The following is a 25,125-nucleotide window of genomic DNA, read 5'->3' as shown; positions in this document are numbered from 1 at the left end:
ATGACTTTGGCACCGACGCGTCGCAGAGCCCACTTTGAGAAACCCGACTCTGGGGCTGAGACCCCCCCCCCCCGCCCCCGCCCCCGCCATGTTCCAAAGTTTCCCCATCTCGTCGGGCGCACGGACCGCCTCCCCTCACCTCCCGCGGGCCTCGCCCTCGCGCGCGGTCGTGGAAGCGTCTGGGAAACCCGGCGGGGGCCCAGAGCGAGGGTCCCTGGGGCCTGCTCGCCCCGGCCGCCAGCGCGCCACGGCCCCGGGAGGCGCCGCGCGGTGGCCGGCAGGGGGCGCGGTGCCGAGGACGGCGCCGGAGGGGTGTCCGGCGGCCCCAGCCCGGAGCCGAGGGGCGGGAGGGAGGTGGGAGGGGAGCGCAGGGGAGCGGGGGAAGGGAGGCGGGAGGCGGGAGGCGCGCGGCGGCGCGGAGCCGGGCGCGGGCGCAGGGGCGGGAGCGGGAGCCGGAGCCCGAGCCGGGGGCGGGGCCGGCCGGGGCGGGGCCGGCGGGCGGGCGGGCGGGCGGGCGGAGAGCGCCCGGGGAGCGCGCCCGGGGAGCGCGGAGGGAGGAGCGAGGGGAGCGCGGGCAGCCGCTCGCCCCCGCCCCCGCGCCGCCCGCGCGCAACAGTTCCCCCAAAGTTGCCGCGCGGGAGGCGGGCGCGCCCGGGCGGCCGAGGGGCGGGCGGCGGGCCGGGGACGCGGCGTCGCGGCCGGGCGCGGGCAGTGCCGGCGGGCGGCGGCGGCATGGGCACCCGGCAGACCAAGGGCAGCCTGGCGGAGAGAGCCAGCCCCGGCGCGGCGCCCGTCCCCCGCCGCGAGCGGCCCGACTTCTGGGCGTCGCTGCTGCTGCGCGCCGGGGACAAGGCGGGGCGCGCGGGCGCCGGCGCGGGGCTGCCCCCCTATCACCGGCGCGTCGGCATGGTCCAGGAGCTGCTGCGGATGGTGCGCCAGGGCCGGCGGGAGGAGGCGGGGACGCTGCTGCAGCACCTGCGCCAGGTGAGCGCGGGCAGGGGGCGCGGGGGGCGCGCCGGCCCCGGGAGCGCCCCGCCCCTTGCCGAGCAGGCCCGGAGCGCCGAGGGCACCGCCCAGGGCCCCCCTCTCGCGGGGATGGAGCGGGTCTGGCAGCAGGTGCCTCGGCGCTCCCGCTGAATTTGAGGCCTCGCGGGGCGGGGCGGGGCGGGGCGGGGGAAGGCTGGCCCGGTGAGGCCCGGCCGAGGGGGACCTGTTGGAATAACGTCCCCGCTTCCCTCCTCCACGGGCAGAGAGGGAGGCAGGTCCCAAGGATGGTCGGTGGGAGCGGGTGCGGGGACGGATGCCTGGTCTGCGCCAAGGCGCTTTCCTTCCTCTCTACCCGCTGGCCGTCACCAGGGGTCCTCAAGGAATGCGCAGTTGTCAGTTTTCCCCCGGGGGAGTCCAAGGGCGCAGCCCTGGGACTGGTGAGGCGCCGGCCCCCAGGTCATCTGGCCACCGGGAGGCATCCTGGATTACGGGTGAGGTGGGAGACAGCGTTGATCTCCCCTGGCTTACTTTGACAGGTGCTCAGCCAGGAGTCCCTGCTGAACAGTAGAGAGAAAGGAGAGGGGGGCTGGCTGGGTTTCCCGTGTGAGTAACCTGGTGCAGGAACTTCGGGAGGCGGCCAGTACTCTGCCTTCAGCCTGTTCCTGTCCCTGCCCCATTGGTTGGGGACTGACTTTGCAGATCTGGCCAGGCCCCTTTGCTTTGGGGCTGTCCTGGGCGGCCGCTGTCATCCACCTCTCTGGCTTGTTTTCCACCCGCTTTCTTGTGAGGAAGGGGGGCCCCCCTGTTCCATGGATTTTGTTGAGTGAGAGAGAGGCAGGAGTGTATACGTCCCCCATCACCAAGTTGGCTTGGACCAGCTTTGGCGGGTGGGGGTGGGTGACAGAGTCCAGGCCCCGAGGTATTCTCTATCGGTGGTGGAGTCCAGTGCGGATCAGGGAGCAGGAGACCTCAGGTGGCCTTTCTGAAGTTTTTCCATCACTCATGAAAGAGGGTGTAGGAGTGCCTTCCTCCTAGGAGCTTTCAAAATCGAATGAGACGCACGTCCCTTGTGGATTTTATACCCCGCCCCGCCACACACACCTTTTATATCTGGTTTACCCTGGAGTATGTTCCCAAGATGTGCACTGCACAGGGAGAAGGAAGCAGAGGCTTGGGGACCTGGGGAGACTCGGAGCTTCTGCTCTTGCCTTAACTTTTCCAAACAGCATCCAGAATGATGCCTGAGATAGCGCCGGATCTCTAGGTTTCCTCTCTGGATTGAATCATGAAGGCCTCTGTGGAAGCTCTTTCTCTTCCAAACAGAATAATGGATATTCCAGACCTTCGTAGCCCATTCGCACACCAGACAGTAAGAAGGTTCTGCTGACCACAGGCGATTCCCCCAGCATTGGGGCGGGTGCTTCAGGGGGTCCAGGAGAGGGGAGAGGGCTGACAGGCAGGGGTCGAGACAAGCCCCTGCTTAGAAGGTAAAAGAACCAAGTAAAGCCAGCATTCTCGAGGGCCGTTCGGGTAGGGCCCGGCAGGAGTTGGCAGACATCTTGGGCTCCTCCAGTCCCCCTGAAACAGAGTGTGATTCCACCTCCTGAAGCTGAACTTCTCCCTGGTTTTTGGAGAGTCACAGGGTTCTTGAGACAGGGAGCATTTCCCGAGACACGTTGGTCTTGTGTGTGGCCTGACACCCTTCTTCGTGGCAGGATTGACAGGGCTGATGGGGGCCAGGACGGGGTCAATCAGACTTGCCCCTTTTCTGTGACAGCACCAGAATAACTTGCCTCCCAGCTTATGTGGGCCAGGCTCCCTTGACCTCTGGCTTGTGGCTGAGGTCTGCAGGTCTCTCCCGAGCCAGTGATGGGCTTGCCCTAGGGGCCTGGAGCGCTGCCCTGTCGCCTGGAACGTGTACAGATCAGGGCTCCTCCAAGAATTGGCCACGGGCCCTGGGCAGTGCGAGAGGGGAGCACGCCAGGTGGCCAGATGTCAGAGAGGTGGTGTTCTAGGATCCTGAGGCTGGTTAGAGGAATTTTGAGCTGGATCTGTGCTGTGCACCTACGTGGCTCTTTCTCCCGAATTGTGTTTTCCTTCCCAGTTTGCTCCTCTCGTCTGGAGGTAGTGATGTGCAGAAAGGGAATGAGCAGTCACTGAGAGATAGGGAAACACCCAGGGCCTCACCAGGGGGCGGACCAGGTGAGCCTCTCTAGGGACACAGCGGGCCCACACAGGTGAGTGCCGTGCTCAGGGTGCTGCATCTTGCAGGTGTGTGGACCCAGACCCCCAGGGCAGGGGTAGATGAATAGGAAAGGTAGGAAGCAACAGTAGCCAGGGCAGTAACAGCGCTGGGTTACTTATTGTGCGTGGTGCATTCTCCTGTGCTTGAAAACGTGTTTGGCTGCCGGGTTTGGGAATGCCCTGAGCGCTAGGGTCTGAGGGGGCTTAGCCTCCCGTCCTTGAGCATCTCGAGCCCCGGAAGAGCTCCAGACGCTCTTCCCAGACTAATGCACCAGACGTGCAATCTTGTGAAAATTCCCGAGGGTTCACAGACCCCAAGTTCAAGATTTGCTCCAGTCTGGTAACCCCCCCCCCCGCCCCGCCACCACCACCACCACCACGTGACTTGCTACAGGCTCAGGAATGCTGTTTCCATTCCTCAGGACCTCGCGTGGCAGTTTGTGGTGGCCGTTGGTGTCATTTCTTCTGAATGCCCCTCGTTCGCTGCTAAGATTTGCAGGGTAGTTTCCCTGATTGGAGACTCTCCCGCTAGTCCGTGCTTGGCACCTGTTGGAGAGGTGTCAGGAGGCTTTGCTTAATGGTCGTGATCGTGAGCCGTGGCCCCTGGGGCTCAGGCAGGGTGCCTGAGTGGACCTGTTTCTTGAGGAGCAGTGTAATCGTGAGGGGAGCCTGGGACCAAGGTTCAGCTCTGGCAGCTTGCCTTCCAGTCCTTAATCTGCTTTGACCTTGGACCCAGCAGATAACAGCTCTCTGAGCTGTATTTCCTCATTTCCCAAAGAGTTATCTGGGGTCCTGAGCAGAGAACGCTACAAAGTATGTGGAATTGAGTCAGCTCTGCACGTTCTCACGGGCAGTGATAAGACACGAGAGAATCTGCCCAACTTTGGGTCTGGCCAGGCTCCGGGCAGCGTCTTGGTATCCTTTCTCAGGACAGGCCCAAAAAGCTTTTGGGTCTTGTCTACCTGGCCAGGGCTCAGCCTGGACCAAAAAAGCTCCCTGCAAGTTCAGAAGCAGTGGGGGATGCGGGACTCATGGGGACAAAAGAAGAAGCCACCTATAGATAGAGGAGGCCCTTCCTCTCCCCACTGCTGGATTCCATTCTGCAGAATGTCTCCATTCTTTCCCCACGTGCCTCTCCTTAAGTCTTGGGCTCAGGCTTGCCATCTTTAAGGAGCCCTGGGGAAGAAGTACTTTTAGGCATAGAGAGAGGGCGAATGCAGCCTCTCTGAGTCCCACAGGTGCAGACTGGCTCGTCGGCCGGCTTCGAGGAGCACTAGAATAAGGGGTCAGTTTCCCTAGGAGATGCCAGGCTGCAGTGGCCCACCTCCTCCTGTTCACCAGCCTCCCCGCTCTCTCATAAAGAGAATCTGACCGGATCAGTTCATTGCCACTCAATATGGTGCAGCCCTACTGGGCAGAGCTGTTTCCAGGGTTAGCCTGTCCAGCCCCATCCAGCGGTGTGGCTTCGCCATGGGCGCTGGATTCAGTCTGCTGTGGCCAGAGTGGCAGGGCTGACTTCCCTCTGTACCTGGGAACATGAGCCATGTCAGCTAATGCAAAAAAAACAAAACAAAACAAAAAAAAACAACCTCCCCTCCCCCTGCCCGGGGCCAAGGGTAACTTGCTTCCTAGGGGGACTGAAGAGTAGACAGGCATTTAGAGGCTCCCTGGGGTCCTGGATACTGGGCAGGTGCTTCCTGGCTGGAGTCAGAAAGATGAAGAAAATAGCCTTGAAGGTCACCTTTTTCTTCTGACACCCCACCCGAGAAAATCTCTTTAGGTGAGCAGGTTGGAGGACACCGAACACAGAGGTCTCCCACCCTTGGCCTTGATCTTATTCTTCCCTGACCTGAAATGCATTTCCTTGTGTCCAATGAACGCTTCTTGCCTTTCCAAGGCCGCCCTCCGTGTCTGCCCTTGGCTCTGAGATTCACTTGCCTTTTCGGTCCTACCACAGTGGGTAGCGTTTAATCATCCGTACGTAGTTTCTCACCTGACATAGATTTTGTTTGTCAGACTAAGTCATATGCTTCCCGAGCGTGGAGACCCCACCGTCTCCCCCACCCCGCCCCCGTTGTCCCTGGCATGGTACTGAACACCCACAGGCCTATGACATTCTTCAGTAAGTCTGTGTACTGTGAAGATGGGCGTCCACACCACTGTCACGGTGTGTCCTCAGAAGGCTCGTGAATCCCCAGCCACAGCTGTGCATCTGGGGGCTTATTTATGAGAAGCATTAGTATGACCGTGAGATCTGACACGTTTGCTCTGTGTGTCATTGGATGCCTGGGAGCAGTGTCCGCGGGGCTTGGCTGTTCCTGGCGGCCTGCCAGGTGGTGGTGTTCTTGGAGAGAGGAGTGGCCCGCTGCCCGGCCTCCGTGGGCACCTTGGGGATCCCATCCTGCAGGTGCAGTCTGGAGCCTCTGCCAAGGTGGCCGCGAGGGGGGGTGGGGGGTGGGGGCCGAGCCTGAAGGGAGAGCCTGGCCTCCACATTCCCGATCGGCTGCTTGTGCTGAATCATGTTCGTTTCACCCACAAAGAGAAACCTTCCTTTTTTTAAAATCCACCGCTCTCTGACTGGGCTGGGCACAGGCATTTCCAGTAATAAAGGTGCGGAAGGAATCCAATGCCAGGGCATGCTCTGCTGGTTTGCAAGGCCAGGGACACGGTAGCCTCTGTATGGGCAGCCATGACCTCGGGGCTGGGGCTTGGTCCTGGGCCGGCTGTCCCGACTTCACATCTGGTGGGCTGGGGGCCTTCTTTCTGGAACACATGCCCACCTCCTCAGAGATGACCAGGATCTGCTTTGCTGTTTGTCTTCAGAGCTCCTGAAATACCCTGGGGTCCACGTATGGACACCCCTCCTCGGTGACCTGGGACACCCCCTGCCCCTTCCCCCAATGTCATTTCATTTCCGTGTGTGCTTCTCTCGGGCAGAGGCCATAGATCATGTACTGGGCATAGTGGGTTTTCAAGAGATCCTTGTCGAATGGATTTTAAACTTCTTCTCGGGCATACTTCCCCGAGACCACTGCTCCTCTTTCTCAGCAACCAGCGTGGTCTGGCTCAGACTTCTGGAGTGTTTCCACCCTAAGCACGGAGCCAGGTTATCCTTCCAGTAACCTGCAGAGTTGGTATTGTCCCCGCTCCCCATTCTCTGGGTGCCAGCAGCTCCTGTGTACCCTGCACGCCCCCTGCAGGTGAGAGCCACCTGGCACAAGGGTCACCCAGGTGACCAGGGTCTTTTCTCTGGCTTCCCCACCGGGATGCTCAAGGGGTGGGGTCGACATCCCCACTTTAAGGAGGGGATCTCCGCCTGCCATTTCTCCCGCCCTTCCCCTCCAAGAGCAGCGCTGTGGGTGACCCTCAAGCAAAATCACACACACACACACACACACACACACACACACACAGCCGCATCCTGCACGAGCAGCCTGTTCTGATGAGGACGGTGACCTTGGAACACTCGGGGGGGGTGGGGGTAGTGTGGGCTCGCCATAGTGCCTCTTCTCCCCACCCCACCCACCAGCCCTGAGCAGGGCCCACGTGGCTCTCCGGGAGCATTTCCCAGCTTTTTTTTTTTTTTTTTTTTTTTTTTTAACTTTTATTAGCTCAAACTCCTGGCTGCCACAGCCATATGGAGTTCTGCTGACGGCTGCTGCTCAAAGGCATGTGGCATTTTGATGTTTCTAACTTGATCTTCACCAGCGTAGATGCAGGAGTCCGGCTGGGAGTGGGGGATGTCTGAATGTGTTGCCTGGTAGAGAGGTGGCCTCCTCCAGGCTGCCCCCCACCCCTGCTCAGCCCTGCATGCCCACAACTAGTTTTCTGCTTCCCTATGCATTTACACGTTTCTCTCTGTGTCCCTTCCTTTCCTCGGGAGGGTTGGTGATGGTGGGGGGAGGGGGGAGAAGCAAACGCTTTGCCTCTTATTAGTCGGCCTGCTTTTGGTCAACTTCCCTCTGCGGCACACCCCAGCCTCCATGGAGAAAGGGGTCCAGCTCATTTCAGTCGCCTGCTTGGTGGGCCGGTGCCTTGGGCCGGAGAGTGGTCATTGGAGACACCCCTCCTGTCTGCACGTTGCTTTCCAGTCCACAAAGCGTTCTCCCTCGTTTCTTTTGCTCCTTAAATAGTCTTGGGAGGTTGGCAGGATATTGCTTACAGTGGAAAAAAAAAAAAAAAAAGAATGGCGGGGGGGGGTTTAATATTATGAAAGCACTGTATAATCATTGTAGTAAAATATGAAAAGGCAGATGAGCAAAAATAAGACAGCAGGAATGAATTCCTCTATTTCACAGTCGAGTGCCTGTTCTTCGAGGCACTCTTCTAGGCGCTGGGGAGGCAGCAGGCAGGCAAAAAGGAAAAGCGGGTACTCATAATTGTTTCCCTGCCGCCTGGAGGGTTTGTGAGGACCCAAGGGGCTGGCGCTGAGCATTGGCCCAGAGAAAAGGGCTCCACGGAGGTGGCTCCCTTCGCTGGCAACCGGGAGCCCTGGTTCCGGTCCCAGCTCAGACCGTACCGGGTGCCCAGCTCCTTCCCTTCTCTGGCCTCGGTTTCCCCATCTACAAAATGAAGGGGCGGTGTATGGTTGAGATGACCACTGAGGCTCTCTGCCATCGCTCAGGTTCCCCCAGGCTCCAGTGGTTTCACAAAGACCCATTCATTCCCATCTGTGCCCAGTTCTGTCTTCGAGGCCCTGAGCTGGATTCACATCCATGCCCGGAGGTCACTCCCTTGTCCCCAGCCAGTGGAAGAGCCGGGGACACGGGGAGGGGCTTCTGGAGGGAAACAGCCCCCTGGGGCTCTGGGGTTGACCCCTGCACAGCCCGCACACCGGCCACTGCAGAGGCCAGCCTGTCGCGCACGCAGCAGCCCTTGCCGACCTACCCTTCCTCTGACGGAGGAGGGTGGTAGTCACACAGTGTCAAGGGCAGAAGCCGGGGCAGCGGACTTGCACACCGTCCTGTAGCTCCAAGCTGCGATTCGCGAGCAAAGACCCGTGTTCAGAGAGGCCTGCGTTGTCCTGTGAGCCCTTCACCCAGGGTGTCACGAAGGACAACGAGGCCTGTCTCCAGGCTTAGCCAGGCCCTGCGGGGGGGACCTGCAGCCTGTGGAACTCCCTCAGGCTCCCTCTCTTCCCCCTCTGCTCCCAGGAGGTCGCCAGGGCCCCTCTCGCATCCGCCTCTCTCCTCTCCCTCCCTCAGGGCAGGCCTAGCTCAGTGTTCATGATTCCGCTCCTTGGTGCCTCTGTCCTGCCCACAGAGACCCAGTCTCCCAGCCTGGGCAGAGCGGGGGTGGGGTGGGTGGCCCCTGGAAGGAGTGGGCAAAGCAGGGTCCGCCCCGGTGCTTGTTTTTAGCGGAATCAGAGGAGCCGCTTGTTCTGTAGACGGGCGGCGAGTGAGTGTAGGGCCAGCCGTAGCGGGTCACGTTCCCGCTCTGCCATTGACTCTGGCCACAGACCCAGAGAGGTTGGGCTGGGCAGAGAGCCAGGGAAGTGGCCGTAGGGGATAGCGGGGGGTGAGGGGAGTGGCATTCGCAGGTGCAGGGCACGCAGCACAGGCTAGCTGCTTTGCAAACTCCTTTTCCCCCACAGGGCTTCTGGGTGGACACAGGCGCTGAGCCTGGAGGCTGCAGGAAGCCAACCTCCCTCTCCTCCTCCCCTGCCCCGAAGGACCCCTCCCAGCAGCCCTGGTGCTTGGGTCTGGCCCTCTCCGGTGCATACCTCCCTCCAGGCCCTTAGCCTAGGCTCCCCAAGAGCATCCCAGTGCCTCACTGGGAGCTCTGACTCTCTTTTTCCCCTCCAGGGACCACCCCCCCACCGTCCACACACAGCTGCTTCCCCTGCAGAGCCACCGGCTGCCCAAGGAGGCTTGCAGGACACCCCTCTCCCACTGAGGGCCACCAGGCAGGGGTGCGATCCCCGGTGGAGACCAGAAGCCCTCCCCACTCAAGCACAGCAACCACCTGCAGGGAGCCGGGGACTGTACCCCGCGAAGCAGCAGTCTGTGACCACCCGCCCTCCCCACCCCTCCTCCACAGCCCCTGCTGCCCTTAGTTCTGTCCATGCAGCCACCGCCTCCGGATGCTTTGGGCTCAGGCCCCACATGGAGAGCTGGGAGTGGGGCAGGATTCCCTCCCATGGTGCTGGGGGCAGACAGAGACCAGGAGAGTCCACCCCCCCCCCATGTCAACCCAGCTGGTCCCAGCACACCCAGCAGACCCACCCCCAGTGTGCAGAGCACCCTGAGGGTTGGAGGGGGGGTGGGCGGGTACAGGAGATGCGGGTGCTGCTCAAGAGAGAATGCTCTGTGGTCAGCTGGGAGGCCGTTCAGGCTTCCTTGGCCCCGGAGGAATCCCAGCCCGGAACACAACGCGTCTTTCTGATTTTCACTCCTGGCAAATGGTCAGACTGCCCAGCCCATAGCTCTGCACCCATAGCGCAGAGACAGGACCAGGGCTCTCATCCCTCTGCCGCCCACGCGGGGCCGCCTCGCCCAGCCCGGCCCGGCCCAGCCTGTCCTGACAATGATACCACCCACTAACGGTGCCTGACTCTGCTCCCCTCCCCATCCTCGGATGCTGCTCAAGCCGGCCATCCTGGGGGGGACAAGGAGGGTGTCCTCTGTCCTCTTTGCACCTGCCAGGGCCCAGGTGTTGAAGAGTCCACCTCCAGCATCATACAGTAAACTCAGTGTGAGTCTGACGTATTTGCCGAGATTGGCTTGTGATCTCTTAGGGCTCCTGATCTCCTTCCCGTGGGGCTGTCACTTTCTCCCTAGGTAGGTGAGTGAACAAGAGAAAGCAAGGGCTACAGAGGAAGGAGCATGGGAGGGGGCTCTAGGCCCGCCTGGCACCAGCTGCTGGGCCAGTCCTCTGGCCTTTTGATCGGCCACTTGACCATCTTGCCTACCGTGGTCTCATCGGCTCACTCCTGGCTGTGGTCCTGGGTCCCAGCCACCAGAGAACAGGGAGGGCTGGGGTTTGAATGTCCTTAGAGCTCCAAGGGGGCTTGGCTCTGCTCCTTCCCTGCTCCCTGGAGGAATTGGATGGAGAGAAGGGGCTCCTGTGGTTCCTTTCAGTGAGGAAGCCTGCTGCAGTCAGAGCTGAGATGCTCTGTGGGAGTGCAGGCCCAGAGGGGAGTCGTGGCCTGCACAGGATCCCACAAGACTGGGCCCAGGTCCCTGCCTCCCAAGGGCCTCTCACACCCCGTGATCCCTGGAGAAACAGCGGGGGCCTGTGTGTGTCCCAGGGAATAACCCCTGAGCTTCCTTGGGTCGGGACTCATGGCTCTGGGTCCCATCCTCAAGGGCAGGACGAGGGAAGGGCTCTGGGCCTCTTCGTGGGGCAGGAACCCTGGCCGTCCCCGCACCCTTGTATGAACTGGCAGGAGCAAAGGGCTGGGGAAGCCAGACCTCCAGGGAGGGGAAGGGTGGGGAGTGCCGTTCCTCCGAGCACATTCTCTAAGCGGGCTCCAGGCTCCGAGCTGCCAGCACAGAGCCCGACGCGGGGCTCGAACCCTCAAACGGTGAGATCGTAACCTGAGCGGAAGTGGGACGCTTAACCGACTGAGCCACCCAGGGGCCCCCGTGACAGTTTTTTTGTTCGTTTGTTTTTTACAGTGAGATGGGGAGGGACTGACGGCACAGAGTCCGCTTTGGATCCTCTGTCTCCCTCTCTCTGTGCCCCTCCCCCCCCCACATGCTCCCTCTCTTTCTCTCAAAAATAAATAAACATTAAAAAATAAATAAGGATGTGGAGACCGTGGCGGCCCAGGCTATGGTGAGCTCACGGGGGAGAAAGCAGGGAGCAGACCAAGACCTGAAGACAAAGAAGGTAGTCGTGAGCTCACTACCCCCCCAACCCCCACCCCCCCCCCCCAACCCCGCCCCGCGTTAGGGCCACACCTCTGCTCCCGGTCAGCCTGAGGAAACCACCCGGGGCTTTGGAGGTGTGGAGGCCATTCAGTGAATCCAGGTGGGCCAGGGATGCCTCGTCCCCTTGGTTTCTCTCAGTGAGATACAGGGCAGCCCCGTGCCCCTCTAGGGCCTTTGTGGTTAGCACAGCCACAGTCAGGTCCTGGTGAGTTCAGCCCCACCCAGACACCCATGCCCTGCACGGCTGCACTTGGCCGCCTCGGCGAAAGTGCACACAGTTCAGCTGAGGCCAGTCAGGATCCTCGCCCCTTCCCCACTCGTCTCCTTGGAACAGCCTTCCCAGATCACCTAAGGCAGGGAATGGTAAAATGTCAGCCAGCACATGATTTCTGCCTCTGAGCCAGATGCTCACCCTCTTCTTCCTAAATCGGGGCGGTAGAGCAGTTGGGCATCTTCTGTAAGGTTCTGGCTCAACATTCCTGCCTCTCAAAGGGTGTCAGACAGAATCAGAAACATCCTGAGCGGGAGCACCGAGGGTCAAGCAGGGACATCACCGTGTCCCTTCCTCGCTGCCCTTCCCACGGGCTCCGGCCCCTCCTCTTTCCAAGGATCCAGGAATTCCCCTCCAGCTTCCCAGACTGTTTTTCCATTCCCGCCTCTGCTAGCGCGAGGGGAAATAAGGTCTGGATCCTTCCCACCCCCTGCAAGTACCCCCCCCCCCCCGCCCCCACAACTCCAGATGAAATCACTTCATTCGATCTGATTTCTCGTCCACGGTGCCAGTCTTCCAAACTTTGTGTTGTTCTCCACCGCAGACCTGTATCTTCCACTTCCTCTGGAATTGTGGAGTTTGGGGGTGAAAACACTCGTGAGCAGGATGCTTGCCCCTTGGGGTTTCCAGACCACCGCTGGCCCGGAGACCGTCAGGAGTGTGGAGGGCTATGGCTCTTAGATATGGAAACTGAGACACAAAAGGTTCCAAGTTCCCCGTTCCGAGAAGTCCCGTCCCTCCGGAATTCACCTGCTGGTAGAGAATCCGTCACATGGGACGAGAAGGATGGAAACGCTTTTGGTAGGACACCTCTCAAAGAGAAGACCCAGAAGTAGGCACCTGGGGGTATAGGGAACATAGGCGAGGTGGAGACGGCCATGCCCAAAAAGGAGAGGGGTTTGGGGATGGAAGTAGAGAAACTGTTTTAGAAAACTAGCCCGGGGCGCCTGGGTGGCTCAGTCGGTTAAGCCTCCAACTTCAGCTCAGGTCATGATCTCATGGTTTGTGAGTTCAAGCCCCGCGTCAGGCTCTGTGCTGAGCCTGAAGCCTGCTGAGAATTCTGTCTCCCTCTCTCTCTGGCCCTCCCCTGCTCACACTGTTTCTCTCTCTCTCAAAAATAAACATTAAAAATTAAAAAAAAAAAAAAAAAACTAGCCAGAGGTTGGTCAGGAAGCCCAAAGGAGCGAGGGCAGCCAGCTGGGAACTTGAGAGCAGGTGTTCTAGCACGGCACTCTGACGTCCCACCCAGCCATGATCTTGAGGAAGGAGGGCCACCAGGGGAAATCTGGCAGGCAGGATGCAGGGAGGCTGGGGTGGAAGGAGAGGCCCAGGACCCTGGTGGAAAGCTCTGAGGCTTCACTGGCCCTCTCACCTCACCCGCCCCCACCTCCACCTGCACCCCTCCCTCCTGGTCCCTCAAAGTGGTGGACAAATCAGACAAAGCCCCCCCCCTTCCTTTGCAGTCTCTAAGTCTCACTGATTCCCTCTTGCTGCTGCTGCTGGTGGCCCTGTTCATGTCGTCTGTGGGGACAACGAGGCCCTGAGGAGCAGGGCCTTAGGATGGGGAAGATTCCACCTGACCCGGGAGCCCTCGGAGAGCACATCTGTGGCTCCCTTGCTGGGCCCCCTCCTGCCTTCCCTGCTGCCCAGAGAATGGTGCACAGCTCCTTAGCGATACGCCGTCGACCTCAAAGATTCTAAATTGAAAGGTCTTGGGGGAATTGGCTGATTCTGGAGGTGCTGACAGGGCCAAGGCCACAGACGCCGGGAATCTCCTCCTCTTCCTCCCTCCTTGCCACTTCCTGCTTGGAGGTGGGAGTGAGCTGGGTCAGGCTGGATCCCTGCTCCAGTGTGACTCATCCCTGCTCACCCAGATCCCCGGAAGCTTTGCCTAGGCCTTGCCTCCGACCTGGAGATTTTAAAGTGGTAAAGACCCTCTGTTTGTTGGGACAGTTACTTTTATGTGTCATCTTGGCTGGGCCACAGTACCCACTTTTGGTCAAACCCAAGTCTGCATGTCACCGCAAATGGACGGTTAGATGAGACTAACATTTAAATCAGTGGACTCCGGGGGCGCCTGGGTGGCTCAGTGGGTTAAGCATCCAACTTCAGTTCAGGCCATGATCTCATGGCTCATGAGTTCGAGCCCCACGTCGGGCACTGGCCTGACAGCTCAGAGCCTGGAGCCTGTTTCGGATTCTGTGTCTCCCTCTCTCTCTCTCTGCTCCTCGTGTGCTCTCTCTCTCCTTCTCAGAAATAAACATAAATAAATCAGTAGGCTTTGAGTAAAGCGGATGCCCTCCAGAAAGTGGGTGGGCCTTGTCCAATCAGTTGAAGACCTTGAGAGAAAAGGCTGGAATTCGGCCTCCAGATCGCCTTCAAACTCAAGACTGCAAAATCCACTCTTTCCTGGGTCCTCAGTGTCCCAGCCTACCCTACAGACTTCAGACTTTCCAGATCTCATGGGGCAGTTCCTTCTCTCTCTCTCTCTCATATGCAAACACATACACTATTGGTTCTGTTTCTCTGGAGAACCCTGACTAGTACCCTTGTCCTCTATGAACTGGGGGCTGGAGAGAAGGAGTTAGAAACTTCTGGGGACTCTGGGCCCTCCTGTCCCCGCTGCTCGCTCACTGTGTGAGACAACCGTCCACACCCCAGCTTCTCACTCCGAGAAATGGGCTGTTTCTGTCCTACTTGGAAAGCAGGTTGTTAGGAGCCAGGAGGAGCCTGTAAGCCACTCCTCCACCTCTTTGCCATTACCTACAGTTCCCTTGACCATGGACCAAAGCTTTCATCTGAAACAAACAAAACTTACCCCAGCGAGGACAAATGCATCCCCCGGAAAGCATAAACAACTCATGCAGACTATTTCCCAAGCAGAGGGATCAGGAGGGCGCTGGGACTGATGACAAATTGCCGAGAATCCGTGGAATGTAGAAGCCAGGGGACCTCAGGGACCCTCTGGCCCCAGGCTTTCTGCAGAGTCCCAGCCCCACAAGACGCACTGGGAGTGGGGGAGGGGCTCGGCAACCAAGTTTGGGAAGCAGTGCAAATGCCAGCACCCTTCCCCAAGTCCTGAAGCACAGTAGCCAAAGTGTCCGACAGGAGAAAAGAAATCGTTGTTTGTTGAATTCCTTGTGTTCCAAGCCTCTGATGGGCCGCTCTCTCCTACTTTCTGCTCGCTCTTTAGGAGGAATGAGCCAGTGCCATCTGCATTTGTAGGTGACGTTGCTGCCACGTGCAGGGGATGATTTACTCAGAGCCACACCGTTACTTGGGGCCCAACCCTGGACAGGGACGCGGTGGTCCCCTGTCCCACCCCGAGCAGAGTCTAGGTGGAGATGTGACCACAGGGGAGCAGACCAGACCCACCTCAGGCCCACTACACCCTTTCCGCTGACTTTATATCTTTCTAAAGAGAAAGTATCTTTGTGCTATTTATTTGTTGCCACTGCCGTTCCTTGGACTTTAATTCAGTGACACTTGGCAACAGCCAGGCATCTGTTTCCAGGGGACTGTTTCATGCAAAGAGTGTCCTTTTGAAAGACTTCAAAGATAACACACAAATCACACGCAGCAGCCATAAAGCCCTGCGCCTGGGGAAGCTGCTGACCGGCCCCTGCACCCTGGTGGGGAGGGCGGTTGCAGCAGCCCAAGCACTTGTCACAATTAAGGAGGGCCTGCCCGGATGCTGGCTTCAAAACCCTGCAGGGGGCCAGGTGGCCTAAGAAGAGCAAGAGAGTGGCCAGCCACCACCCCCCCCACCGGGGGACACAGCACCCTAAGATGGGACCAGAGAACCTCACTCCTTGCCCCACGCCCCTCAGCCAGGCCGGCAAGTTGGGCCAGGGGCATGCACACACACACACACACACACACACACACACACACACACACACACACCACATATACATATACACACATACATACACACATCCCACATGCATATACATATACACACATATATACACATGTATACGTACAAACACAGACTACTTGTGGGTGCTTGGCTTTTCTCAATTGCTATTTAATATATTGAAGTGGAAGGGTGCCTGGGTGGCTCCATCGGTTAAGCATCTGCTTTGGGCTCAGGTCATGATCTCACGGTTCATGGGTTTGAGCCCCGAGGCGAGCTCTGTGCTGACAGTGCGGAGCCTGCTGGGGATTCTCTCCCTCCCTCTCTCTCTCTGCCCCTCCCACACACCCATGTTCTCTCTCTCTCTCTCTCAAAGTAAATAAACTTATAGATAGATAGATAGATAGATAGATCGATCATGGGCCACCAAGAGGTAGATGCTTAACCAACTGAGCCACCCAGGCACCCCTGAAGTGGAAATTTTAAAGCCTACCATTTCACTAAGATTTTATGGTTAACATACAAATACCATTATTCTGCCGATGAGTCTAGTAGATTTAACCGTTGCTTTTAAGGGTGTGGGGCTTATAACTTCAGTAACTAAACTTCTTTAGATATCTGAGTGATTTTACTGATTTAACATACCCAGCTTTCTTAAGTTGATAAGTAGCCTTCCTATAAGAAGTAGGACTTTCCCAAGTTCCTAAACAGTTCTTAAAATTTAACAGATGAAGCTTATAAATAGGGCGACTATCAACTTCTCCTAAACATTTTGAGTGGGCTTCATGCCCAGCGTGGGGCTCAAACTCACGACCTTGAGATCAAGAGTTGCACACTCTACCGACCTGAGCCAGCCAGGCGCCCCAAAGATAGAAGGTGGGTTTTTTTTTTTTAGGTTTTAGTTGTTTTTTGGTTTGAGGTGGTTGTTGTTCTGTTCTGTTTTGTTTTGTTTGTAGGCTCTAGGCCCAAAGTGGGGCTTGAACTCAATACACTTGGACCCCAAGATAAAGAGTCCAGCAACTGAGCCTGCTAGGCACCCCACGAGTTCTCTTCAGCATTTCAAAACTGTGGCAAACTCGGCCTAATCCTCTCTCAGCATTCCGCTGGAAATCATAAGCCTGAAGGCAATTACTCAATTACCCGTTTTAAATTGGAATTGCAAGGCTAATCTGTTAGGTACTCTAATATACCTAATTCTCTTAAACATTACAGATGTGTGAAACGCCAGATGCGTGTATTCCTAAATTTATCTGAGCTTGATTTGCTTCAGTATCTCAGGGCTTCATTCAACCCTTTCTGGGTGAAGGACACTTTGTTGCCACGGAAACGGTTTTACTGTTCAGGGCGCAGGAGCCTGGGGTCTGGTTGCTTGAAGCTCGCACCTGCACCTAGGCGGTGGTGGTCTGAGCCCCATTGTTCCCTCTCTCTCCAGCACCCTCCTCCTCCCCACCCCCAAACCCCACCTCCTCCTCTCTCTTGGATCCTATCGTTTCACACTTCCTACCTCGGTAGGGTCAAAGGATCGCTTCACGGATTTCTACTTAGTGCTCCAGCCTTTCAGAGGTCCTCCCGCCCCCCCCCCCCCATTCTTCCTGTCCTCAGGGCAGCTATCTAGAACTCCTGTGGGGCACACACTCCCACACCATCGGCTCCTTGGCTCCCAGATCTTCCCTCCAGGAGGGGTCAACGCCAACGACAAGAATCACAGGGAATCAGAAGGAAGATTCCTTAGCAGTTACCTTCCCTCAGTACAGAAACCCGCTACAGCAGCGCTGAGTGATTATCTTTCTGCTGCTTGCATACTTCCAATGACTGTGAGCTCATCACCTGTTTTTTTTTAAATTGTGGTAAAGTAGACATAACATAAAATTCACCATTTTAGGGGCGTCTGGCTGGCTCAGTCAGGGGAGCATGTGATTCTTGATCTCGGGGTTGTGGGTTCGAGCCCCACATTGGGTAGAGAGATTACGTAAAAATAAAATCTTCTAGGGGCTCCTGGGTGGCTCAGTCGGTTAAGCATCCGACTCTTGACTCGGGCTCAGGTCCTGATGTCACGGTTCATGAGTTCCAGCCCTGCATCGGGCTCTGTGCTGACTGCAAGGAGCCTGCCTGGGGCTCTGTCTCCCTCTCTCTGCCCCTCCCCTGCTCTCTCTCTCTCTCTCTCAAAATAAATAAAGATGAATTTAAATAAATAAATAAAATCTTTTTGAAAAATTCACAGTTTTAACAACATTTAGATGTACAGTTCAGTGGCATTAAGTATATTCACTTCATCGTGCAACTATCCCCTTCATCCGTCTCCAGAATGTTTTCATCTTTCCCAACTGAAATTCAGTTCCCACTAAACAACACTGCCCCATCCCCCTCCTCCCAGCTCCTGACAACCACCCTTCTTCTACTTCGTGTGTCCATGAACTTGACTCCTCTAGGGACCTCATATGGGTGGAATCGTAGTCTTAGTCCTTGTGGGTCTGTCTTATCCCACCCAGCAGAGTGGGCATAGGGTTCCCCACGGTGCGGGGGCCGTCAGAATCTCCTTCGCCTCTTGTTTTGAAACGTTCTTTCTCATAGTGAGCTGGGAATCATCTCAGGGCAGGCGGTCCCACCTCCTTGGGGGGCAGATAGCAAAGGGAAGGGTGCGGGAGGGGATACATGCACCCAGAGAGGACCCAGGCTGGTAGAAACAAACGTAGGTTTCTTTTTTTTTTTTTTTTTGTGATGTTTATTTATTTTTGAGACAGAGACAGACGGAGCATGAGCAGGGGAGGGGCAGAGAGAGAGGGAGACACAGAATCTGAAGCAGGCTCTAGGTTCCTAGCTGTCAGCGCAGAGCCCGACGCGAGGCTCGAACTCGCGAACCGTGAGATCGTGACCTGAGCCTAAGTCGGACGCTTAGCCAACTGAGCCACCCAGGTGCCCCTAGACAAAGTAGATTTCTGATGGCAGTGGCCCTTGGTCGCCCACGGCTGGAGGAGAGGAGGGGTCCCAGTCCACTTGCCCTCCTTGGCGCATCCCCCAGGGAAAATGCCACCTCTGTTTTGGTTGGGTGTATTAATTTCCCAGAGCTGCCGTAACAAGGGATCAGCAGCCCGGGGGCTTAGAACGGCGGAAGTGTATTCTCTTACGGTTCTGGAGGCCAGACGTCCAAATTAAGTTGTTGGCAGGGCCGCGTGCCCCGACTGCCTATGCCTTGGTGTCACCTCCTTATAAGGACACCTGTCATTGGATTTAGAGCCCACCTGGATGATCCAGGATGATCCGTTACTTAACCACATCTGCAAAGACCCTTTTATCAAGGGAGATAGCGCTCCCAGAGTTCCGGGGACTAGGCACCACAGTTTGGGTGTCCAGTATCCTGCACCTCTTTCTGTGGTGTGGACATCCACCCCCAGCGGCCCCCCGCATTCCCTGGGGGGCTTTTAAGACTCCTTCCTGCTTCCTCGGAGACTTGTCGGCCTCCAGTGAGCAGCTGCCTGGAGTCCTCACCAGACCCCCTCTCTCTGGCTCCTCTCCCTGGGGCTGCTTTTCCCTCCTGGCACCTGCCAGTTCTCTTCCCTCCCCCCCTCCTCCTGGGAATCCCCAGGAAGGCCAGCCTGAATGTCACAGGGGAGGGGACAGAAGTTGAGTCAGCCAGTATTCCCCAGTCGGTGCCCACCCCCTCAGGAAGAGCTGCCTCTGATGTTCCAGGGCCGGGAGGGGAGAGAGAAGCCCGGGCTGCTTCCTGCCCGCCCTCCGGACTCTAATTAATCCCCCTCTGGTGGACTGTGTTTGATTACAACCTCATTAAGTAGCTTTGCACATTCAGGCTCTGGCGGCTTCCAGATTGAAGCTGTCTGCCTTGGCTGGTTTCTACACAGAGCCTGCGGCCTGCCGCCTTCCTCCTTCCCCTGCTCTGTTGTCGCAGAAACCGTGGAGTCATGCCTGGAGGGGAGAGACCGCGCTCATTTCCCGTGGGGCCTTCCTTCTGGGGATGAGTTTCAAACCTCAATCTGAAAGGGAAGGGGGTGGCTGCGGGTTTAAAATAGCGTGTGCCTGGCGGCCTCCTGTGCGGCTTCCCCCAGCCTTCCCCTAAAATCCCTAAGAAGACATGCCAAAAAAAGATGAAAAACACTGAAAACAGAGACAGGTGGACAGTCTGGGAGGAACCTCCCGTCTTCCTGCAGCAGCGCTGGCTCCCAGCTTCCCCTCAGGAATCTGAGGCCTCAGTGTGAGAACTCCATTAATCAGGAAGTCAGGCAGCTGCCTCTTTCCCCTCCAGCAAGCGGCAGGCGGGTGATTTGGGGATAGAAAGAGTGCTGCTTACCCCCTCCCCTCCGAGCCCTCCTCCCCTGTGCTGCTTCTGCATTCGGAGAGAGCAACGCAAAGCCCAGGAGGCCACCACCTCCAGACCGGAAGTGCAGTAAGGCCGCCGGGGCTGGGAAAGTCCTCGGATGTGGACACCACGGTGGATGTTCACGGAGGCCGTCAAGGGCCCAGGCTGTGGGGGTGGGTGAGGATGTCCCTTCCCAAGGTCAGAGTCGCCTTGGCTCGGTGTCCCAGGCCTGGCCCCGAGCAGCTTCTTCAGCAAGCCAGAGCCGGACGAGGTGGACTCTGTTCTTACCCAGGAAGCAGCCATGGGACAAGGTCATGACTCTGGTCCCCGATTGCAACGTGTGGGCGCAGTTTTCCACCGACATGCAATTCTCAGACACCAGCTGGGTGCCCTGGAACTCAACTCCATTCTGGCCCCGTTTACCTGGGGGGAACATCAGAGCCCAAGGGTGAAGGGCGCTCAGCCCTACAAGACTGCGCCCGACCCCCACTTCAGAGGCCAAGTCAAAGTCCAGGTTGTCACTCGTGCTGTGACCCATGGGCTACAGGCTGGAGGTTCCTACTGATGAAGTTTTGGAGTGATGGTGGGGGGCGGGATCTGGAGCCGACAGCCAAGAAAGAATTCTTGAAGACGTCTTTGGGGCAAAAAGGTGATTTTATTGGGGCGCCTGGGTGGCTCAGTCGGTTAGGCGGCCGACTTCGGCTCAGGTCATGATCTCGCGGTCCGTGAGTTCGAGCCCCGCGTCGGGCTCTGTGCTGACAGCTCAGAGCCTGGAGCCTGTTTCCGATTCTGTGTCTCCCTCTCTCTGACCCTTCCCTGTTCATGCTGTCTCTCCCTGTCTCAAAAATAAATAAAACGTTAAAAAAAAGGTGATTTTATTAAAGCACGGGGACAGGCCCCGTGGGCAGGAAGAGCTGCATGGGGTCGTGACGGATAACTTGTTATATACCCTCCAGTTGGGAGGGGTCAGGGACGGAGTAAGTCTCGAAGGAACTTTGGGAGCAAGGTTTCCAGGACCTTGAGTGGCCAGCTGCTGTTAGGAAAACACCATTTATTACCGTTTAATAAAGCCTCAAGTCGTGAGACCCTTCGGGTGTATATTGGGGGGCCATAAGCTTGGAGTACGATTGCCAGCATATATCTTGGGGCAGTTGAGAGAGAGGAGGTTTCCAAAGGAATTTTTGTATGTTAAAGTAGACTTGCAGGTTCCTGGGGGGGGGGGGGGGGGGGTCAGGAAAATGTTAAGCCAAGATTCCGTTTTGGCCCTAGCGAAGTGTCATCATCAAGGCAGCTGAGCTCCTAGAGGAGGTCGCTGCCTGTTTCAAGGACTCGTCAGTGGGCTGAAGGCAGTAAGGGAGTTTAAGTTTTCATGTGTCTTAGTTTCCCACATCGCCATGGCAAGCCCTTGAACCCCTTTGTTCTTGGGCAGCCAGGAGTGTCTGAGGAATATCCCATAGATGCCACCTGCAGGGGTTGTGGGGTGGGTGGGGGGGGGAGATTGCCGTTAGCCTATACTCTGCCCTAGCTTGCCCTATGCTCCCTCAACACCACAGTCCTCTCCTGGGGTTCAGTGAACTTGCCAGAGCAGCTCATAGGACTCGGGAAAGCAGTTTACTTACTAGTTATTAAAGGATGTAACTCAGGAACCGCCACATGGAAGAGAGGGCAAGGTGTGGGGGAAGGAGTCAGAGCTTCCCTGCAGATGATCTCGCTCTCCCCTGTGTCCTCACGTCCCGAACCTGTCTCTCCAAACCCCATCTGAGGGTTTTGTGGAGGATTCATTACACAGTCATGACTGATGAAATCATTGGCCATTGGCGACTAACCCAACCTCCAGCCCCTACCCCTCTCCAGAAGTTCCAACCCACTAATCACTGACTGCTGGACCAGCCCCCTTCATTAGGTGATCCTGGGGGCTGTCCCAAAGTCACCTCATTAACACGACACAAGACACTTCTGTCTCTCTCATCATGTAGGAAATTCCAAGGGTTTTAGGAGCTCTGTGCCAGAAATGGGGACAAAGACCAAATATATATTTCCTATATATTTTTTTAATTAATTAATTAATTAATTAATTTTTGAGAGAGGGAGAGGGAATCCCAAGCAGGATCTGCGCTGTCAGCATAGAGCCCGACGTGGGGCTCGAACTCACAAACGTTGAACCGAAATCAAGAGTCAGATGCTCAACCTACTGAGCCACCCAGGTGCGCCCCCAAATATATATTATAAGTTACTACAAATCACAGTATCACCACTAGACAGATGATAGACGTGGGTCTCACTAGATCGTGCCTCTTTCCAGGGTGAACAACTGGGGAAAAGAAAAAACACGGGTGTAGGATAAATCAATGCCACAGAAGCTGAACCCTGACCTCCAAAAATGATCTACAGCAGGATCCGGAAGAAGTGAACTTTGTGGGAAAAGAACAAAATGCCGCACAAAGAGGCCAAGCTGAAACGGGGGGGGGGGGTGGGGGGGGGGGTGGGGAACCAGAGGGTGAGATGAAAAGGAGATTAATGAGAAAAATAAGAATCGGAGGAAAATGCTAGCCCACTTGCCGTCCTTCCTGGAGAGACTGAGACTCAGAACATGAGATCAAGGATGGGGACAAGGAAGGCAAACTTGAGACACTCTGAGAGAGTGTTATGGAAAGGACATGAAAAAGATAAGATCAGGGGCCCCCTGCTGGCTCAGTTGGTAGAGCCCGCGACTCTTGATCTCGAGGTTGTGAGTTCAAGCCCCACGTTGGGGGTAGAGATGACTTAAAATCCTTGGGGCTCCTGGGTGGCTCAGTTGGTTAGGCATCTGACTTCGGCTCGGGTCGTGATCTCACGGTTCGTGGGTGTGAGCCCCGCATCGGGCTCTGTGCCAACAGCTCAGAGCCTGGGAGCCTGCTTTGGATTCTGGGTCTCCCTCTCTCTCTGCCCCTCCCCCACTCGTTTTCTCTCTCTCTCTCTCAAAAATATTTAAATTTTTTTAATAAATAAAACTTAAAAAAATAAAAATAAAATCTTTAAAAAAAATAAAAGCTACAATCACAAGAGACTGAGAGCCACCGTCGGTTTTCCTGATGAAAAGAACAGGTTGAGAAAAGGTTGGCGTTTGTAGATGGAAAGATGGACACAGTGGCAAAAAATTTTCGTAACCAAATGTGACAGAAGAAAAAAATGGCCAGATGCGCATGCCCCCTGCTCCTCCTGAGCCCTCCTCCCACCTCCAGAAGGTGTCTGTGTTTGCCTTCCTAGGTCTTTCCTTACGTTGTTGGGAACTACGCAGAACATAAAATGTACTGTCTTAACCATTTTCAAAGGTTGGTATTGGTGCGTTCACATTGTTGTGCAATCCCATCTCCAGAACTCTCTCGTCTTGCAAAGCTGAGACTCTGTACCCGTTAAACACTAACTCCTCAATCCTTGTCCCCCCAGCCCATGGCGGCCACCTACTTTCTGTCTCTGTGAATTTGATGGCTCTCAGAACCTCATGTAAGTGGGACTATCCTTTTGTGACCGGCCTATTTCACTTAGCATAATATCCTCAAGGTTCATCCGTGGTGTAGCACATGTGGGGTTTCATTCCTTTTCATGACGGAATAATATTCCATCGTTGTGTATACACCACACTTTGGTTCTCCACCCATCTGTTGGTGGACACTTGGGTTGTTTCCACCTTTTGGCTATTGCAAATAATGCTGCAGGTGTGCAAATGTTGGCTCGAGTCCCCGCTTTCGGTTCTTCGGGGGCATATATGGTAATTCTATTTTTAACTAAAAAAAATGGTTTGTTTTTTTTTTGTGTGTGTGTGTGTGTAAGAAATGCCTTTATAAAAAAATGTTTTTAATGTTTATTTGTTTTCGAGAGAGAGAGAGAGAGACCGTGAGCTGGGGAGGGGCAGAGAGAGAGGGAGACACACAATCTGAAACAGGCTCCAGGCTCCGAGCTGTCAGCACAGAGCCCGACATGGGGCTCGAACTCACGGACCGCGAGGTCATGACCTGAGCCGAAGTCAGACGCCTAACCGACTGAGCCACCCGGGCGCCCGTCTATTTTTAATTTTTTGAGGAAATGCCATTCTCTTTTCCACAGTGACTGTGCCGTTTCACCTTCTCTTCAGCAAGCGCAAGGTTTCCCGTTTCTTCCCATGTTTGCTAAGACTTGTTACTTTCTGGTTGGGGAGTGGGTTGGTCAGCCAGAGAAGTTAAGTCGATTTGTGTCAGGAAGGGAAGCCTGAGAGGGTTGGCAGGATGGAGATGAGACACTGAGGAACAGTTGGGGTCACAGGAGAGGTACCACGAAGGGATTTTTGGAGTCTTAAAGGGGATCACAGGGGGATGCCCCTTTGGTGACTTGGAGACATGGTTATAAAGATACCAGCTGTTGGGGCTCCTGGGTGGCCCAGTCAGTTAAGCGCCCTACTTTGGCTCAGGTCATGATCTCAAGGTTCGTGAGTTCAAGCCCCACACAGAGCCCGTTTCAGATCCTCTGCCCCCGCTCCCGCCTCCCCCCAATCTGCTCAAAAATAAACATTAAAAAGATTATCTCTCTCTCGTCCTCTGCCCCGCTGCCCTTCTCACACTCTCTCTCTAAAATAAAAAACTTAAAAAAAAAAAAGACCTAGTCTCTTAGCGAGGTTAATGTTTGTAATAGTGGTGTTGTCTACAATCACCGTACTGTGTATTAAATCTCCCAGACTTACTTATCTACTAGTTGCTACTATATACCCTTAAACCACGTGTCTCACCCCCAGCCCCTGGTAACCACCATTACACTCTGTGTTTTTGAGTTTGGTCCTTTCTAGATTCCACATAGAAGTGAGATCGTGCAGTATTTGTTTTCCTGTCTGACTTATCTCCCTTAGCATAATGCCCTCAAGGTCCTTCCGTGTGGTCACAGATGGCAGGATTTCCTTTCTCTTAATGGCTGAATAGTATTCCAGTGTGTGTGTGTGTGTGTGTGTGTGTGTGTGTGTGTACCACATCTTTATCCATTCAGCCAACACTTAGCTTGTCCCCACCTCTTGGCTATTGTGAGTAATGCAATGAACATGAGAATGCGTGTAACTCATCAATGGTCTGTTTTCGTCTCCTTTGTATATGTCCCCAGAAGTGGGATTCCTGGATTGCACGGTAGTTCTATTTTGAATGTTTTGGGGAAACTTTATGCCCTTTAAAATTATTGAGGACCTCAAAAAGAGATTTTCTTTATGTGGGTTAGATCTAACAGATGCTAGTCACCATATTAGAAATCAGACAAGGGGCGCCTGGGTGGCTCAGTTGGTTTAAGCATCTGACTTCGGTTCAGGTCGAAGTCTGTCTCCAGCTCTGTGCTGACAGCTCAGAGCCTGGAGCCGGCTTCGAATTCTGTGTGTCCCTCTCTCTCTGCCCCTCCTCCACTCATGCTCTGTCTGTCTGTCTCTCTCTCTCTCTCTCAAATAAATGTTAAACAAAAAAAAAAAGAAATCAAACAAAAGTGTTTTAAAGATTTATGTATTCATTTCGGGGCACCTGGCAGACTCAGTTGGTAGAACGTGTGACTCTTGATCTCAGGGTCGTGAGTTCAAGCCCCGCGCTGGGTGTAGAGT

General features: G+C 55.9%; 1 protein-coding gene across 1 annotated transcript in view; it reads left to right on the top strand.

Moving 5' to 3' along the window:
• The first annotated feature begins 522 nt into the window (after positions 1–522).
• The window catches only part of LRRC75A (leucine rich repeat containing 75A), a 45,705-nt gene continuing 21,102 nt past the window's right edge, over positions 523–25,125 (top strand). Inside the window, exon 1 of the mRNA XM_019413368.2 lies at positions 523–984. Within this exon, the coding sequence (XP_019268913.1) occupies positions 733–984 (252 nt within the window). The 5' untranslated portion in view covers positions 523–732. The remainder of the gene's footprint in view (positions 985–25,125) is intronic.

Source organism: Panthera pardus, unplaced genomic scaffold, assembly GCF_024362965.1.
Source record: "Panthera pardus isolate Hobbes unplaced genomic scaffold, ASM2436296v1 HiC_scaffold_3, whole genome shotgun sequence".
Classification (NCBI taxonomy): Eukaryota; Metazoa; Chordata; class Mammalia; order Carnivora; family Felidae; genus Panthera; species Panthera pardus.
This window is presented reverse-complemented; position numbering and strand designations above follow the sequence as displayed.